General features: G+C 35.1%; 1 protein-coding gene across 1 annotated transcript in view; it reads left to right on the top strand.

Annotated features, from left to right (window-relative positions):
* DHX15 (DEAH-box helicase 15) overlaps nt 1–16,617 on the top strand; it is a 57,100-nt gene extending 40,483 nt beyond the window's left edge. The window contains exons 7-14 of the mRNA XM_032400107.1: nt 1,754–1,840; nt 2,873–3,022; nt 3,425–3,533; nt 4,031–4,222; nt 7,104–7,226; nt 12,392–12,582; nt 14,644–14,813; nt 16,031–16,617. Of these exons, the coding sequence (XP_032255998.1) occupies nt 1,754–1,840; nt 2,873–3,022; nt 3,425–3,533; nt 4,031–4,222; nt 7,104–7,226; nt 12,392–12,582; nt 14,644–14,813; nt 16,031–16,148 (1,140 nt within the window). The 3' untranslated portion in view covers nt 16,149–16,617. The remainder of the gene's footprint in view (nt 1–1,753; nt 1,841–2,872; nt 3,023–3,424; nt 3,534–4,030; nt 4,223–7,103; nt 7,227–12,391; nt 12,583–14,643; nt 14,814–16,030) is intronic.
* Nucleotides 16,618–17,055: the final 438 nt, after the last annotated feature.

The raw sequence follows: 17,055 nt of genomic DNA, 5'->3' as shown, positions 1-17,055 counted from the left end.
AATATATTTATTTCTTCCACTGCTCTAAATATATATCCAGAACTGTAACAGTTTCACCCCAGAATTCCAGAAAACCATAAGACTTCTTATATAATCACAAGCATGTAGCTGGCTCTGTAATAGGTTTATGAGGACTTCCTACATTTATTATCTAATTTTATTAACAACTTTGTCCTTGCTAGATTAATATGCAGGAGTTATAAAAGGAAATTGAGGTTTGGGAGTCTTAAAACCTTTCCACTATAACTTAGCTACTTAGGTTTGCTTCCTGGCTCTGTCCCCTACTCCTGAATTCATTGCTCCTTCCAGCACAGCACACTTGCCTTTGTAGAAGAATATTAAACTCAGGATATTTATTCAAATTCAACTGTCAACCTTATATACCTTGTTTATGTTTGCTTTGGTTCTAATTATTGAACCGTGTGCATGTCGTCTAAATGTACTGAAACACGTATTTCAGTAACATCAGATGATCTGTGTTTCTTACCATTTGCTAGTCCGCAGTCTTTGCAACTGCAACTGCCCAATACAAAAAGGAAGGATTTTGGTTTTAAGATATGTGAACGATTCTGAAATATTACCCTGTCAGTGGCTCTCTAGTAAGTTTTGGCAGTATACGTCCTTTTCATTTCTTAGATGTGCCTGTGGGCATTTTTGCTTACATGCCCTAGTTTAAGCGGAACCTTCCGCTGTTAGTGTTCTTCCCTTCTCTCTCGTGGGAGATCCCACCTTACCCTTGCCAACTCGTTTAAGTGCCTTTTTCTCGGTAAGTTTCCTTGGTCTTTGTTGTGGAAGTAAGCCCTTTTTAAGTCTCAGAGTGAGTCTTTGGTGTCATTTATACTGTCCGCGTCTGATCTTCCTTTACATGCTGTAAGAGTAGGCCCTGTATCTGATTCATTTTCTAGGTCATCTGCTTGCATATACAGGCATTTTCACTTAATGGCAGTTTTCTGTTCCTGAAAATCAGATGTTCAGGGGAAGAAGTACTAATGAGAATCCCATTTTCTTATTGTTTAATAAGAAAAATTATGTGACATGTCATTCTCAAACCCCAACCAGTTTCCTAAAATAGATCTAAAATATATTGTACACTTAACATAAACCAGCGATCGTATTAGTATGTAAATGCTGTAAACATTTTTCCCTGGCAGTGAAAGGTTCAAATGATTAACAGTTACTTGGTATGCCATGACATCTTCTTTTAGACTGTACACTTTCTAAAATACCTGCGTTCGATTTTGATGATCTGCCAGTTCTTGGATTGTAACTTGAGATTTTCTCTGCCCATGCCCTCCTGTGCCATTTTGTTTAAAATGTTGAGTTTTGGTGATACAAAGTTTCCTTTGTAAATATTGCCAGAAAATACTGAAAGATACACATGTTGTGTAGACTTTGGTAATAACCAAAGTAGTGTTTTGTCAGGGAGACATTGTATCAGTTAAGCTTACACTGTTTCATTGATATTTTTCTTTTGATGCTGTCCTTATATTTAAGTAATCAAAACATTATGTGATTGAGTGATAACCTGAAGTAATAGCTTTCTTTGAAAAAGGAATTTGCTATGATGGACTAAATGAAATTTTGATTTAAGATCTTAAAGACTAATTTCTTTATATTGCATTGGCCATTGAGGATAAAACCTTATTTTTAGTTTACTTGATTGAAATTCATTTTTGAAAGTTCATGGCTACTTTTACTGTTATTTCAATTTTACTTGATTTATAATATTTATATACTGTTTATTTCTTAACAGGTAGTTGTGTCAACTAACATTGCAGAGACATCTTTGACAATAGATGGTGTGGTATTTGTGATCGATCCTGGATTTGCAAAACAAAAGGTATATGCTTTAGTACTTTAGTTGTATACTTTATTAAATTGGTGTTAGCTTAAGAGTACTTACTGCCTATTCATTTAGTGACTGCAATTTACTTTTTAGAATTATTTTTCTGTTGTCTTGTGTTTTGTTTTCAGACTTTGGTGATAGGAACCCTTTTTGTTCTTAGCTGGCTCTCATGTATTAAGCCCATGCATAATGTTTAATCCTAGGCTTTTTTTTTTTTTCCTCTTAAGGTTAATTGGTTTTTGTTTGTTTTTGTTGTTGGGTTTTTTTGTTTGTTTCTCTGTAGCAGTGGCAAGTGTTTCGGTTTCTGTGTTCATTTAAGGAGTGTGGGGGTAGTAATAAGAGGGATAGAATTGTCATTGCTGTAGATTGGTCACTTACTCAAGGAAATTAGAGTTTCTATTATGTGCTGGGCATAGTGTCTGAAAAGATGTTAACGTTAACCTCTAGTTGAACAGTGCTGAATACCAAGCAGTTTGGTCAGAGTAAGTGACTACTCAGGAAATACTGGGGATGTTGTATAATTCACAGATCTTTCATTACATTTGGTTACATTTTGTAGGTGTAATTGGGAGAATTTGTTGCATGTAGTATTCATGTTTCTGATGGAAATTTTTCGCTTTAAACTGGCAGTGTGTAACTGACTTCTTCTGGACTAAGTTCAAAATATTTTTCTTGAAATTGACAGGTTCTTTTCAGGCAAAAGCCTTCAAAACTGTCCACTCTATGAAAGCAAAGTAAAATTGGTAGAACTGAAATTATTTTCAGTTAGGAAGAGTAAAGGTATTAGAAGCTTTGTGTGTAATAGGTAAGAGCCTTTCCATGTTAGCTTGAGTCTTCAGAGTGATAGAACATCTGAAAGAAAGTTAAGGCACAAGATGACCAATTCTCAGTTTCTGTCTCTGTGATTTACAGCCTTCATCAGTACTACTTTGTTTATTTTGAGATTAACTATGGACTTTGTGTACTTCTGTTATAGTTTTGTGGTTAACTGAAGAGAAAATTCTTAAATTATTTTCATTCCAACAGGTGTACAATCCTCGAATCAGAGTTGAGTCTCTTTTGGTGACAGCCATTAGTAAAGCTTCAGCTCAACAGAGGGCTGGTCGAGCTGGGCGTACCAGACCAGGGAAATGCTTCAGACTTTATACAGAGAAAGCTTATAAAACAGAAATGCAGGTAAGGGATTTTGCTGTATCCTTCCTATGTGTTTGGAAGGTTAAGTTGAATTTGTTACAAGAAAATTGCTTTATTTACTTCATCTTGCCTTTTGGCACCATAAGCTCCTTACTTTTTCCCTGAGTGAGATTTATGGTGTAATCTACCAGTACAGCTCTCTGTTACAGTTCTAAGTTGAAATGAACAGTGGCAGTAACACTTTGAGCCCTCTAAAGATAGTTCACAGAAAGTGTCTGATTCCTTTGTGGTATATTCTACCAGTATTTTTCTCATGTAGATCGGTGGTTTAGAAGTAATGCCAAAGTAAATAGCTGAAGAGGCAGAGAACAGATACGTTTTGTTTTCTGGAGCAAGAGGATTAAGGCATGTTTAACAGAATAAACATTTTTGTTTTTTTGCTAGGATAACACCTATCCTGAGATTTTGCGTTCTAATTTAGGATCAGTTGTGTTACAATTGAAGAAGCTTGGTATTGATGATTTGGTGCATTTTGACTTTATGGATCCACCAGGTATGAATTCTCAAAGCATATTTTAGCAAACCTTTTGACCAGAATTCACCATCTCTGCATCTTATTCATTACACACACACACACCCCTTACTATTTTTCTTCTAGTGTATGCATCAAGAAAAGTCTCATATGTTAGCATTAAAACTAAAAGAGTGACAGCTATCTGAGAAAGTTCTTTTTAATTTATTTCTTTCCTCAGAATAAATTATTCTGGGAATTACTGACTGGGCAGGAAAATTAGAAATCTCCGAATTTTTTTTTTTTAGCAGTTACTTAATTTATGTAGGAAAATGACAGTTTTTAACTACTGTGCAGGAAAATTTTGCAAGTTTATGTGATTCATTGTTTGCTAGATCTCTAACTGAATTTGATGACAGTTTGCATTTTGAGTTTGGTCCACTGTAGAATGAAAAATGAGATTGCTTCTAATAGTTTGTACTTTATCACATTTTTTGCTTATTAAAGCAGTTTGTCTAATAGATTGCCTTTTCCCCCAGCTCCTGAAACTCTGATGAGAGCCTTAGAACTTTTGAATTACCTGGCTGCTTTAAATGATGATGGAGATCTGACTGAATTGGGATCCATGATGGCAGAGTTTCCTCTAGATCCACAGCTCGCTAAAATGGTTATTGCAAGTTGTGACTACAACTGTTCTAATGAGGTCCTATCTATTACTGCTATGTTGTCAGGTAATAGAGGGAAAGGAACTAAAAAAAGCCCAGCTCTTCACAGTTTGGGTGGACTTCACATTTGGTTTTGTTTTTTAATATTTAGTATGATAGTGGATTTTATAGATGGTTTTTTCGAGGAACTCATTTTGTTTCCTAAATATCTTGTAAATAGATTTATAAAGACATAATATTTACAAAAGTAAAGTAATTGATTGTGCACAAAATATAGTTAAAACATTGGCTCTCTTGAGTGCGAATAAAAATTGCAATAAGAAAAAGAACAAGTCTGAACACAATTGTAACAGTTCTTTGGTAGGTTCATCAGTTTTGCGGTTTATTACTCAAAGTACAAGAAGAACTTTGTTCTAGTACTTGGCACTATTAAGTGAGCCTGGGACAAACCCAAACTATCATTTAAAGAGCTTTCCTACATGTATAAATACGTATTCTAGTGACAGTCGAGCAAACCTGAATTTCAAACTTAGTATCAAATAAATAGAAGTAGTAATGTGTACTTTTAGGCTTAAAATCTAACCAGATGATAATTCTTTTACAATGGCAGAAAACACTTGATAAAAGAAATATACCTAATAGATACAATTGCTAATTTTGGAAATTGGAGTATTAAGCTGAACAAATCATGCTGTTTTTAGTAGCAGTAAAGCATAACCCACAAATGAATTATAACTTGGAAATTAGATTTTCCAAAAAGAAGAAATATTCTTACAGCTAAAAATAGAAGACATTTCATGTTTTTACTGATGATCAAAGTACTTTATACTACTAGTTCCAGTACTGGGGAGAATGACTTCAGTTTCAGAGTGGTTTCTTAGTCTTAATTATAACTTAATGCCTCAAATAATTGAAAATCTTATTTGGAATTAAAGGATAAATTGAAAAATTTTCTAAATATAAAATTTTGGGTTAGTTTAGATGTATGGTATGTTTTAATGGTTTGAATTTTTTATTTAAGAACTAGCTAAAAATGTTTTTTTGCAGAGTTATGACTGATCAGACTCAGAGCAGATGGGCAGGGCAGTATCGAATCATTTTAATAAAATTGTAGTCTCACTTGCGGAGGTGGTGGTAGGTTGTTGTCTGCCTTTCTTACATGTTTTTGTTAGATGCTCCCAGTTGGTATTTACCCAAGATTTCAGTTTGCAGAGAAAGTGTGCGGCAAGAATTAACAGATTGTTTGTGTATTTATTTGTTATCTGCTCAGTTTTTATTCTTCCTGTTTCTCTTATCAGGCATACTATATAATTACCATCGTTTGAGTCTAGATTACTAGCTCTTTAAAAAACTGGTCATTGTGACACAGTTGAAATCTTCCAACTATATCTCTTATTTGTAATAAGGAGCTCTGCACAACACAGGGGTTTATTAGCACATCAAGACAATGGACATTTATGTGTAGCGGTTATTAAGCATGGCACTTGGGGGGGGGAATGTTAAAGGGTGAGGAAGAAGTCATGGAACAACAACAGTTTGCTGAGCTTATACTGCTTTGTTTTTCATTTAAATAGTTTTTGAAGTTTTCAGGTCCTGATATAAATAGTGCAAATCAAGGGCCTTCTAGAGTGCTACTTATTCCCACTGTTAATTCTGGGAGCTAGTTCACATTTACTTTCACATCTTTGAGAGGTTTCTGTACTTCTATGAATTACCTTGCTTCAGTTACATTTAAGCAAGACATTTAATTAATATTTATTGTGATCATGTGTCATTGTCTCTATTTGGCTTCTTTGGTATCTTTTTAAAGGGGAAACTGTATGGGAAAGTAATTTGATACTGTATTTGATCTTGTTGTTGATTATTCCCATTATCTTCTATCTGGACTGATCATTTATACTTTTTTATATTGACAAGGTTTTAAGAGCTTTAAAAATGTGTTGACAAAGTCCCAAGCTGTTAAGTATTTTTACCTTCATACTGCTTTTATGACTATGGAATTGCTAAAGTGAATTAAGGAAAGTTGTATTTTAAAAATGTAGTGCACGCTTTGTAACAACTTAAAGTTTTATGTGAATTAACATTGAGGCTCTAAACAAATTACTGTAGTTACATATTTTGGTGACCCTTGAAATAATGACTGTTTCAGACTAATTGTCAACTTTTTAAATATTGGATTTTGCTTTTTATATTGAGGTTTTGATTCAAATAACATTTTTTTTTTTAACTTGGGACGTCATTTTCTAATCTTTTTATTAAAATGCTGGAAAACTAGGCTGAATATCCCCAGCCTTTTTGAATTTTCTTAATTCAAAGGCGGTTTAACCTTCCACCACTACTGCTATCATCAAAACCCAAGATTTCATGATATTTTTTATGTTTACATATGCTTCTGCTCACCGGTGCTAATAGTGATACCCACCAGTTGGTAATAGCCATAGCACTAGGGAAAAAATTACAGTAGAAATGTGGCAATAGACTGGTTAGAAAGTTGTTTTTAGCCCTGCAGTGGGCAGATATAGCTTCATAACTTCCATAGCCATTCAGTGGATTCAGTGGATGGCCTTTTGAAAAATTACATTTAGCTTAAAGGCTATTGACACCATAATTCTGGTTATTGGTAGAGCTATCGGCACTGGTTTTTGAAATAAGTTGAGCTTTCTATTTCTAGTATCTTGATGGCCTTCAGAATAGCTGTTGGATGCCTACTTTTAGATCTAGTTAAAGTAATCAGGTACTCTGTAGCTTTGAAACCCTCTTGTCTTACAGATGTGGTTAGGTGTTGATGTACCAAACAAGGTAGTAAACAGTCCAAGATGCAGTTGGAGGCCATCCTGCCCTGCCCTATGCTCTGTGAACTGACCTAGCTAGGCCTTGTTCCTCTATCTGTGAATGCGTGACTCATCGATATGGGCGTTTGTGTTGGGCCCATACCAACCTTGTTTAGTCCCACAGTGTTTTGTTCGCCCCACGGAGGCCAAGAAAGCCGCAGATGAAGCCAAGATGAGATTTGCCCACATAGATGGAGATCATCTGACACTGCTGAATGTCTACCACGCTTTTAAACAAAGTAAGTGTAAATTAGATTGAAGGCACTCTTTGTCTAAATGTCACTTGCAGCATATAAGATGTTTCTTCATCTCACTTTCATTTATTATCTGTGACAACTTTACATTAGAAACCCAGAGGTACTTTAGAAAAAACTCCTGACTAGCATTTAAAATAGAAATTGTCTGTTTTTTCCAAAGTTGTTTACTTTTATAATCGGGGAAAATACCGATTATAGAAAGCTCGAAAATACAGAGCAATAAAAACAAAATACTAGTACTATATTTACCACTAACCTACTTTCATTCGTTTTATGTGAATAGTTTTGTATCATTTATAGAATCTTTACTGCTTAATAATTTTACTAATAAATAGCTCTTAAATAAATATAAAACTAACAAAATAGAAAAATGGACTGCAGATGTGAATGACCATTCTCAGGTTACAAGTGGTCCATAAACGTGAGGAGGAAAGTCAACTCTGCTTGTAGTTCAAGAGCATTGTTATTGAGAAGTACCATTTTTTCACCTATAAAACTGGCAAAGGTTATAGAAAAATAGTTCTTAGCTCTGTAGAAGTGGGTTTAGTGAAACAATCCTACACCAGAGGTGGAAATATAAATTGATGTGGTCTTTATGAAAAGCAGTGGATTTTATGTCACCGACACCTTAAGAAGTTTCATACCCTTTGACCCAGAAATAATCTATGAAATTATCCTTCGGTATCCTGTGGACACAGATATCGTTAAAGATTTCATCCCAGAATTACATATCATAGTAAAAAAAAAAAAAAGTGTAGGGGGGACCTACCTTAATGCCCACCGATAAAAAGATAGTTCAGTGATTTATGTATGCTTTGACCATATGGTGAAATACTGTTCTAGCTTTATTTATTTTATTTTATTTTATTTGAGAGAGTGAGACAGAGCACAAATGGGGGGGCGGCGGGGAGAGGGAGAAGCAGACTCCCTGCCAAGCAGGGAGCCCAATGGGGGGCTCCATCCCAGGACCCCCGGGATCATGACCTGAGCCGAAGGCGGACACTTAACTGACTGAGCCACCCAGGCACCCTGTCCTAGCTTTAAATCATGTTGTCAGAGAATATTTAGCGACATCAAAAACACTTTCCATTTGAGAACAAGGAAATGCAGGGGCTCAAATTCAGATTTTTCACCTCTTGTTTTATTTGTAACTCATTTTGTTATCTCCTAAAAATCTATTTACACTCCTAAAATAATCTGTTCATTTTGGCACATCTCTTTTGGGGTGGGGGTGAGTTTATTTATCTCAAGAATCCAAAAGTGCTGCAGAGCCAGTGAGTGGAACAAAGAGCATAGCTGCCAAGGTGCTGCACGTCTGTGTCTTACACATAAACTTTGCTGTCAGTTGAAGAGAATTGATAAATACCAGGTTAAAATAAAAAATGAAGGCCAGTACACAGTTTACTTCAGAACCTTTATTTTATCCCTCTTGTGTCCAGTGTGTTGATAATGCATAATGTTAAAGCCTATTCCCGATAGGTTAGGTCAGTCCAAGAAATATACTATATTCCTGTGTGTGCGAAACTATGTCGTGGTGGTGGACTGTGTGACCACCAGACACATAACCTATTAACTGACATTGAGAACTGGCTACAGAGGGGAAGGTCTTGAGAAGGAGCAGATTCATGTCCATCTTGGTTCTCAAAATCCTTTGATATCATTAAAATACTGTTTTAAGTGGAAATTAAAAGATTTCTAAAGGAGCAGCATGGATTTTTACCATGTATGTCTCACAAGACATTTTAATGTTCTTTTTTTTTTTTTTTTTAAAGATTTTATTTATTTATTTATTTGACAGAGACAGAGATGGCAAGAGCAGGAACACAAGCAGGGGGAGTGGGAGAGGGAGAAGCAGGCTTCCCGCTGAGCAGGGAGCCGGATGCGGGGCTCGATCCCAGAACCCTGGGATCATGACCTGAGCTGAAGGCAGACGCTTAACGACTGAGCCACCCAGGCGCCCCAATGTTCTTTTAAATTAGGAGATTGTGTTATTTTGTTATTTAAGTTCTGATAACTGGCACACCAGTCCGTGTATTTGGATTTCGTAAGTTGCTTTGAGAATAAAGTTTAGGTTTGATAGAATTGTGTATTTGGATTTTAAGTATGAATGTAACAATTGAGTCCTTGAAATTCGAGTTTACTATTTCACATGATAAAATTACTAAATGCTTATTCTTTATGTACATATTGGTAGTTGGGAGCTTTCTATGAAAATATTGAACAGTAGGTATCTATAAAAGCTTTATCCTACCGCTTCTTAATAGGACTAGCAGAAGGAGTGTCATGCATTAGAGTGGTAGCATCCATTCTCTAGATGCTTGTTTCTTGTCTACTGCATGCTTCTCACTGCCATAGGGATGGTAAGCTGTTGGGTGGTGTTAGACCTTTTACTCTGTATACATGTGATAAATAAGGTCAAAGCAAACAGAATCATTTGATAGAAGTGTTCCCGTTTAGTCAAAGGATTTAGCCTATTAATTACTGCCTGTCATCTTTTCAAATAAAGGGAGCTGTTCAAAAAATATCAGACTTCCAGATCTCTGCGTACTATTTGGACATTTCATATCCCTTTATTGAATTTGGAATGTTTTCACTAATGATTTTTAAATGATGCTATGTTATGTTATTAATTGAAACATTAAATATGTTTGAAAAATAGCAACTGTGTTTCAGATACTGGTCAAGAGGAACTATTTGATTAGAGACAATGGTTGATTACATAGGAAAGCTAAAATTCATCTTGATACAGTTGAAATAATAGTTTTAAAATAAGTTTTATTTTAGAGCGCGCACTCGTGCATGCATATGAGCAGAGGAAGGGGAGAGGTAGAGGGAGAGGGAGAATCTTAAGCACACTCCCCGGTGAGCTTGGAGCCCATCGTGGGGCTCCATCTCAGGACCCTGAGATCAAGACCTGAGCTGAAAATTGAGAATGACATATTTAACCAGCTGAGCCACCCAGGCGTCCCTGAAATAACACTTTTGAGAAACAACTAGATTTAGGTTATTTTGCAACACCTTGATTTCTTTGTGTGTAGGTCTCATTTCACTCTGAAATGGTTTTACTTGAGATCTTAAAAGTAGGTTTACTGTATTGGTTAAGAAATTTATAGCTAGCATTTTAAGAAAATATTTCCATTTTTAGATTTTATTTCTCCCATTTATCAAATTATTTCTCACAAATTTAGAAAATACAGTAATACTACCAGATAGTGTTTGTTTATCTTGACAACTTAAAATTGCCATTTTGTTACTCTTCAGGGTATGAATTCTGAAATTTAGAACTTCAGAAAAGCTATACTTCAGATGAGAGTCTGCAAATCAGCTGCCCTTTTCAAAGGGCCCCCTTTCTTACTGTCTCAGTGTGGACATTTCCATTGCCTTTCAGCTCCGTACATTGCACCAGCATAAGCGAGGATGCCTCTAAAGCATACTTTCTTCTCTTTGTGTTATCTCCGGAAGATATTTGGTGCTTTGTTTTAAATGTCAGTAAGTTCAGATGGATGCTTCTTCTCATTCTAGATGGGTTAATTAATGGACTTGAACACATCAGTTCTTTAATTTAAAGATCCATTTTACTACCTCACCTACCCACCCACCCTTTCTGAAATGGTGGCTGCATTTTGTAAACCTTTATTAATATATTTGTTGCTCCTTTGAAAAGCAGTTAAGAAAATGTTGTATGTTATAATTGGTAGAATCCTAGAACGAAGATGCCAAAGATTAGTGTATATTACAGAGGCTGCAGAAGGATCAACGTAGTTCTGATTTTAAGACCCCCCCCCCCCGAGCCCCCCATTTCACAATAACCCTCTTAGGTTTATTTATCAAAAGGCCTATGAAGTAAATGATCAAGTTTTCCATTGTGATTCTCCGGGACATAAAAATGTCATTGTATAATATTTTATATTATGCTGCAGTTTGAGCTCTTTGCTTAAATGAGCAAACAGTGGGTTGGTTGGAAGCTTGTCAAGGATTCATCAGTGGAGAAATATCCCTTTGATAATAAATACATGCAGTGAAATTATTTGAAGTGTTTAGTTTTGTTTATTAATAATAGTAAGACTTGTTTATTAAACATGAGTGGGGATTCCAGACATCCTTATAAACTACATCACTTGTATTTTATTTTTTGTTTTATTTTTTTACTTTTATAGTCTAGCTCTTTAGTTTTTTGTCCCAGTTTTTATTTTAATTCCAGTTAGTTGACATACAGTGTTATAGTAGTTTCAGATGTTCAGTATAGTAATTCTCATCACTCTTCAAGGGGATACCTGCATCCCTATGTCTATAGCAGCAGTATTTTACAATAGACGATATATGGAAGCAGCCCAAGTGCTCATTGATTGATAAATGGATAAAGAAGAGGTGGGGCGTGTATGTATATGATGGAATATTAGCCATAAAAACGAAATCTTGCTGTTTGCAACGACAAGGACGGAACAAAACAAGCAAAGGGAAAAAATAAGATAGGGACAGATGAAGAAACGGACTCTTAACTATAGAGAACAAACTGATGGTTACCAGAGGGGTGGTGGTAGAGGAGGAGTTGAAAAAATAGGTGGTGGGGATTAAGGAGTGCACTTACCACTTGTATTTTAAATCTTGTTTGTCCACCATTAAGAGGCACATGGGTTGCAGTAAAACTTTTAAACGTTTAGCTCTAGGTTTGGTGCTCTAGCTCAGGAGTAATTAAATAAAAATTACGCAGTAGTCATTTGAGTTCTGTTTTATAACTTCTAAATTGTATTTTGTAATCTTAATCTAAGGCTGTCCTTTCTTTGAAAATGAGGAAGACATGGCATTTTATCAAATTCCCTCAACCCATCCCTGTCTTTTGGACTATATTAGAAACAACCAGGTGGATGTTCATGGGTAACCTAACTTCAGTTCATTAAAAGTGGTTTATTTAAAAATCACAAAATCCAGTAACCAGAAACCTTAGTGCTATTTCTGATTTTGAACTTTACTACAGATTTTTAGGAAAGTTGATAACATTGTGATTCTTTTATAACACTGATGTGGGTAATTCTCCTTTCTGGATTACTTAGTTTATTCTTAATAATGATTTTCCTTTTTAATTAGATAATATACCTATATAGATGATTCATGTCCCCTCTTTTTTTCCCCTCCCTCCAACTTTGTAGATCATGAATCGGTTCAGTGGTGTTATGACAACTTCATTAACTACAGGTCCCTGATGTCAGCAGATAATGTTCGCCAGCAGCTATCACGAATTATGGACAGATTTAATTTGCCTCGTCGAAGTACTGATTTTACAAGCAGGGACTATTATATTAATATAAGAAAAGCTTTGGTTACTGGGTATTTTATGCAGGTACGTGGATAATACATGCATGCATAATTAGATGTTTACATAATATTGTTTGCTTTCTGTAACAGCCCTTTGAATCTACTTAAACAAGTTAAAGAATGCCTCTGAATATTGATTTTAAATGTTATGTCCAGATTCTCGAATGAACTAATATTCTAAGAAATTTTATCTGTCTAATGAGTAACAGATTAACTCGTTAAATGACAAAGTTAGTAATCCAGTTATGTAGAAATCAATTTGGAATTAACTCTTAATTAACAGTCTTTTTTATACCAGATGATATGTTGGCCATTTTCAGGTGGGATTAACAGCTATTCCTTCAATGTAAATTTCAGTTCTTGGCTTTTGAAAAGTCTGTGAATCTAGATTGTGAGTGGAAGTTGTATAATTATAAACTGCTGAAACAAGGCAGTTGCCTGGGTGGATCCGGAAGTGCAGTTCACTTTTCTCTTTATGTAGAAACTAAAGACTCCAAAATCAAATATTCAAACACCTGTATTTCATTCACAGCGCTGTAGAGTGATCATTGATATTTGTAACTAAGAAACTTGGGTGCTACAAAAGCCAAAAATGTCTTTTAAGTGATAATGATGGAAAGTAATTCAAAATGTTTCATTTAGTTTTAAGTGTGTTATGGTGGGGACTGTACTAACTGACGTATAGGTTGTCAGATAAACGTAGTGAACATTTATTTTAAGGGATTTTAAACTATGTTTAAAAACTCATTCTCTGGTGGTAAAATTGAAAACAAATCAATCCATTACTTGGGATTGGATTGATTTTAATGATCTCTTCTGTTGCCGGCTTGTTTTTTCATTCTCTATTTTGGCTATCTCTATTAAGCAAGATGTGGCCTGCCTTAAGGCCAAATGAGCTGAATAAATAGAATTGACCCAAATGCACAAAATCAAAATAAGAATTGATGGGTGCATAGTCTGTAGTTGAAATCATACTAACAGTAAGAATTTTTATTGTGGCATCTTCTATAAGATCCCATGCTCATTGGAGTTAGGAAAATAATAGAGCAAGGTATGAAAATTCATTCTTTAGACACTTTATTCTTAATATTTGTTTAATATGTACTAGTACACAGTGGCTTCTTTTTGACATATTCTTAAATTTGCTAGTAATTCAAAAAAGATTGACGAAGCCATATTCAAACATTATAGATTTCTACTTCTCTGAAGATTAAACTTTGTTAGAAACAGGGCATGCAGTAAGTACCTGGCACCTAGTAGGTGTTTAGTATTATTGAAGGAAATTGAGTTCATTTTCTGTTATTTATTAATAATTATTCATTTCTATCATTCATACACATTTTTCATATTACTATAGTTCTAGAATTGGAAAAGGCATATCATCATCTATTTCAGTGTTTGCTAATTACATATTAGGTAAGCTCCACCAGTTGATGTGTTTGATTATAGATAGAAGAAATGGAGGCAAGAAGCACGTGCACCTTTGTCCGCTCCATTCTTTTTCTTGTTCTCTTTTCCCTGTAGACTACCTTTTGCTTTATTTTTCCATCTTAATCATAAATGTTCTAGTAATTGTTCATCTAATACACAGTTGCCACCTGGCACTAAAGAACCCACTCTAGATAGTTTTAAGGAAGGACCAGATAGTGTATATACAAGGCTCTGTGGGCCCCTTATGTCACTGTTGAAACTGCTTAACCTTGCCTGCCCACGCAGTGCAAATGTGCAGCTCTGTGTTCCAGTGAAACTTTACTTATGGACCCTGAAATTTGAATTACATGAGTTTCACTTGTCACGAAATTTTTTTTTTTTGTGCCCCCCCCCCCCCCCCCCCCCCATTCTTCAGAGATGTATGGAGCACTTTTGGCCGACAGGCCTTAACAAATGCAGGCAATGAGTTGGATTTGGCCTGCAGTAGTTTGCTGATCCTTGCTTTTATCAGGCAGTGATAAATAAGTGAGGCCATCGGATAAAAAGCAAAAGCTGAGGTCTGCCCGTTCTAATTATATAGGTAGCTTTACACCACTTGTGCTTTACAATGAGCACATCACAAGCATTGTATTAACTGACTGGGTTTCGGTTTCAGGTGGCGCATTTAGAACGGACAGGGCATTACTTAACTGTGAAAGATAACCAGGTGGTTCAGCTGCACCCCTCTACTGTTCTGGACCACAAGCCTGAATGGGTGCTTTATAATGAGTTTGTTCTTACGACAAAGAATTACATCCGGACGTGTACAGATATCAAGCCAGAATGGTAAGCACCACCCTTTGTTCTAACAGATTTTGTTAGCATTTTTGCTCCGAATGGAATCTGACTTTGTTGCACTAGTCCTGTCCTGGAACTTAATGTTCTTTCTCATCAGCTCAGGATATGTGCTCCCATGTTTAGGTATAGGGCTTTGACCTGATGGTATGGTTGATCTCTTAGAATCTTTGCTTTGCTAAGAGGACAGTGGGATTGTTGGTATGGGCCTGGGCAGGATTTGAAGCCAAATATAAAATTATAGTTGACTAGCATCAGGAGTGTCTTTGGAGCTATTCTCTTGTTGTGATCAACTCAAGTCTCCTAGTACTGTACTAGAAACAGTCTTTTATCATTAGCTCTGAACTGTTCATATGTTGATGCTTTAGAAAGAGTTAAGCAAACATAAAAACTACACATCTTGTTGTATCTTAGCATATTTGATTTACAAATTGTTACCGGAAATGATTGTGTTATTTTAAGCAAAATTACCACCCCTCCCCTTTTGTATGTCTGGTTTTTTTGTTTTGGTTGGTTGGTTGGTTGGCTGGCTTGCCAGAATCCATTCTGTAACTTATGATAGGAGACGTCAGCCAAGAATGGTGGGACTGAAAGCACTTATTTTAGTTGATGTCACTTGCTAGATATTGTGAGGCTTCTTTCCTACACAAATTTATGACTTTTGACACTTGTGTAGGACATTACCATTTTATCTTGAATGCTTTGTTGAGAAAAAATTGTATGGCTAAACATTAAAAAAGATTCATTCAAGTGAATTCTTTGGGGTATAGATCTATATTTATGGTTACTAAACTTCAAAAATGAGAAGATACAATCATTTGAATACAAAGATATTTCTCATATAGAACCTGTATTACTATAACCTTGGAGAGGTTGGTCTAAAAATAGTGTTCTATAGTGAAGAAATTAATAACCTTATTTTAATATCTTTCTATTAATGTAAAAAAGTGTTTTTAAAAGGATTTGTCTTGAGTTTTTTTTTTTAAGTTATGGAAAGTCCAACATCAGAAAATTTACAGCTTAACGAAAGTAATGCACTTCTAAAAGTAGTGTTTGTATGGATTAGGTGTTTGCAGTTGTAACGTTGATTTGGATTTGTAGATTTGCCTTTGTTCATTAGTATATTAATGAGTAATTCCTATCCTGTTAGCAACTCCAGTCTTTAATTAAATGTTAATTTGGTAATTTTTCCCCCCCCTTCTGGACAGGTTGGTGAAAATTGCCCCTCAATATTATGACATGAGCAATTTCCCACAGTGTGAAGCAAAGAGACAGTTGGACCGCATCATTGCCAAACTTCAATCCAAGGAATATTCACAGTACTGAATTCAGTGCTTAGAACTGAAGTTATTCAGAGGACAGCTTTAAAAGATGAATGAACTCAAAAGTTCAAGTTGTGCTCTTCACGTTGGTTCAATAATGGCCTTTATTTGAAAGCTTTTTAATTTTTCTTTACAGTAAATATTCCATTCTGATTTCATAAATTAAACATTTATGCCTCCCTTTTGTGTTGACACTGTAGCTCATACTGGAAAAGTCGATCAATGTTTTGCAGTTTATTGAAAGTAGTTCTATATATAACAATGTTATAAGCATTTCTTTAGAAATGGTTGAAAATGCTTCTAAAATGTGATTATCGACCATGGTATGCATGATCGTTGTAATTGTTGACATTCCTTTTAGAAGTTGTGAAATGTTACAACTTGTGCTTATGTAGACACAATCTTCTGTCTCAGTACAGAGGCACTGACTTCAATAAAGTCTATTTATACTAATTTCAGCCAAAGCACTTTGATATCTTTGTTCTAGTCTAAGTATGGCTTCTTCTCTTCTCAATTGTGGGGTCTTTTTTTTTTTTTTTTTTTTTTTTTTATTTGGGGTTTTTTTTTTTTTTTTTTTTTTTTTTAATGTAAGTGTACTATGATTGCATCTTTCCACAAAGGCTACTACTCCTTAGATAAAATAGTCATTAAAGCAGTATTTTTAAGAAGATAGCATGGCACTTCGTTAGGTTAATCAGGGTGTGATCTAATGGGATAAAAGTATATAGCTTTCATTCAAAATTGGATCTCCAAGGACAGAATAATGAAAGAATAGCTTTCTCTTCATCTTAAATTCATTTCATAAGGCTGATTTGTTACCACATCTTTTTATTATACTTAGAGAAACCTTCTAAACACCCTATATACTTCTGAAACAAATGTTTATTTGTATTAAATAAATAGTAGGGAAT

This window comes from Phoca vitulina, unplaced genomic scaffold (assembly GCF_004348235.1).
Source record: "Phoca vitulina isolate PV1807 unplaced genomic scaffold, GSC_HSeal_1.0 scaffold3, whole genome shotgun sequence".
Classification (NCBI taxonomy): domain Eukaryota; kingdom Metazoa; phylum Chordata; class Mammalia; order Carnivora; family Phocidae; genus Phoca; species Phoca vitulina.
The sequence above is the reverse complement of the archived record's forward strand: the minus strand, read 5'-3'. Positions and strand labels throughout refer to the sequence as shown.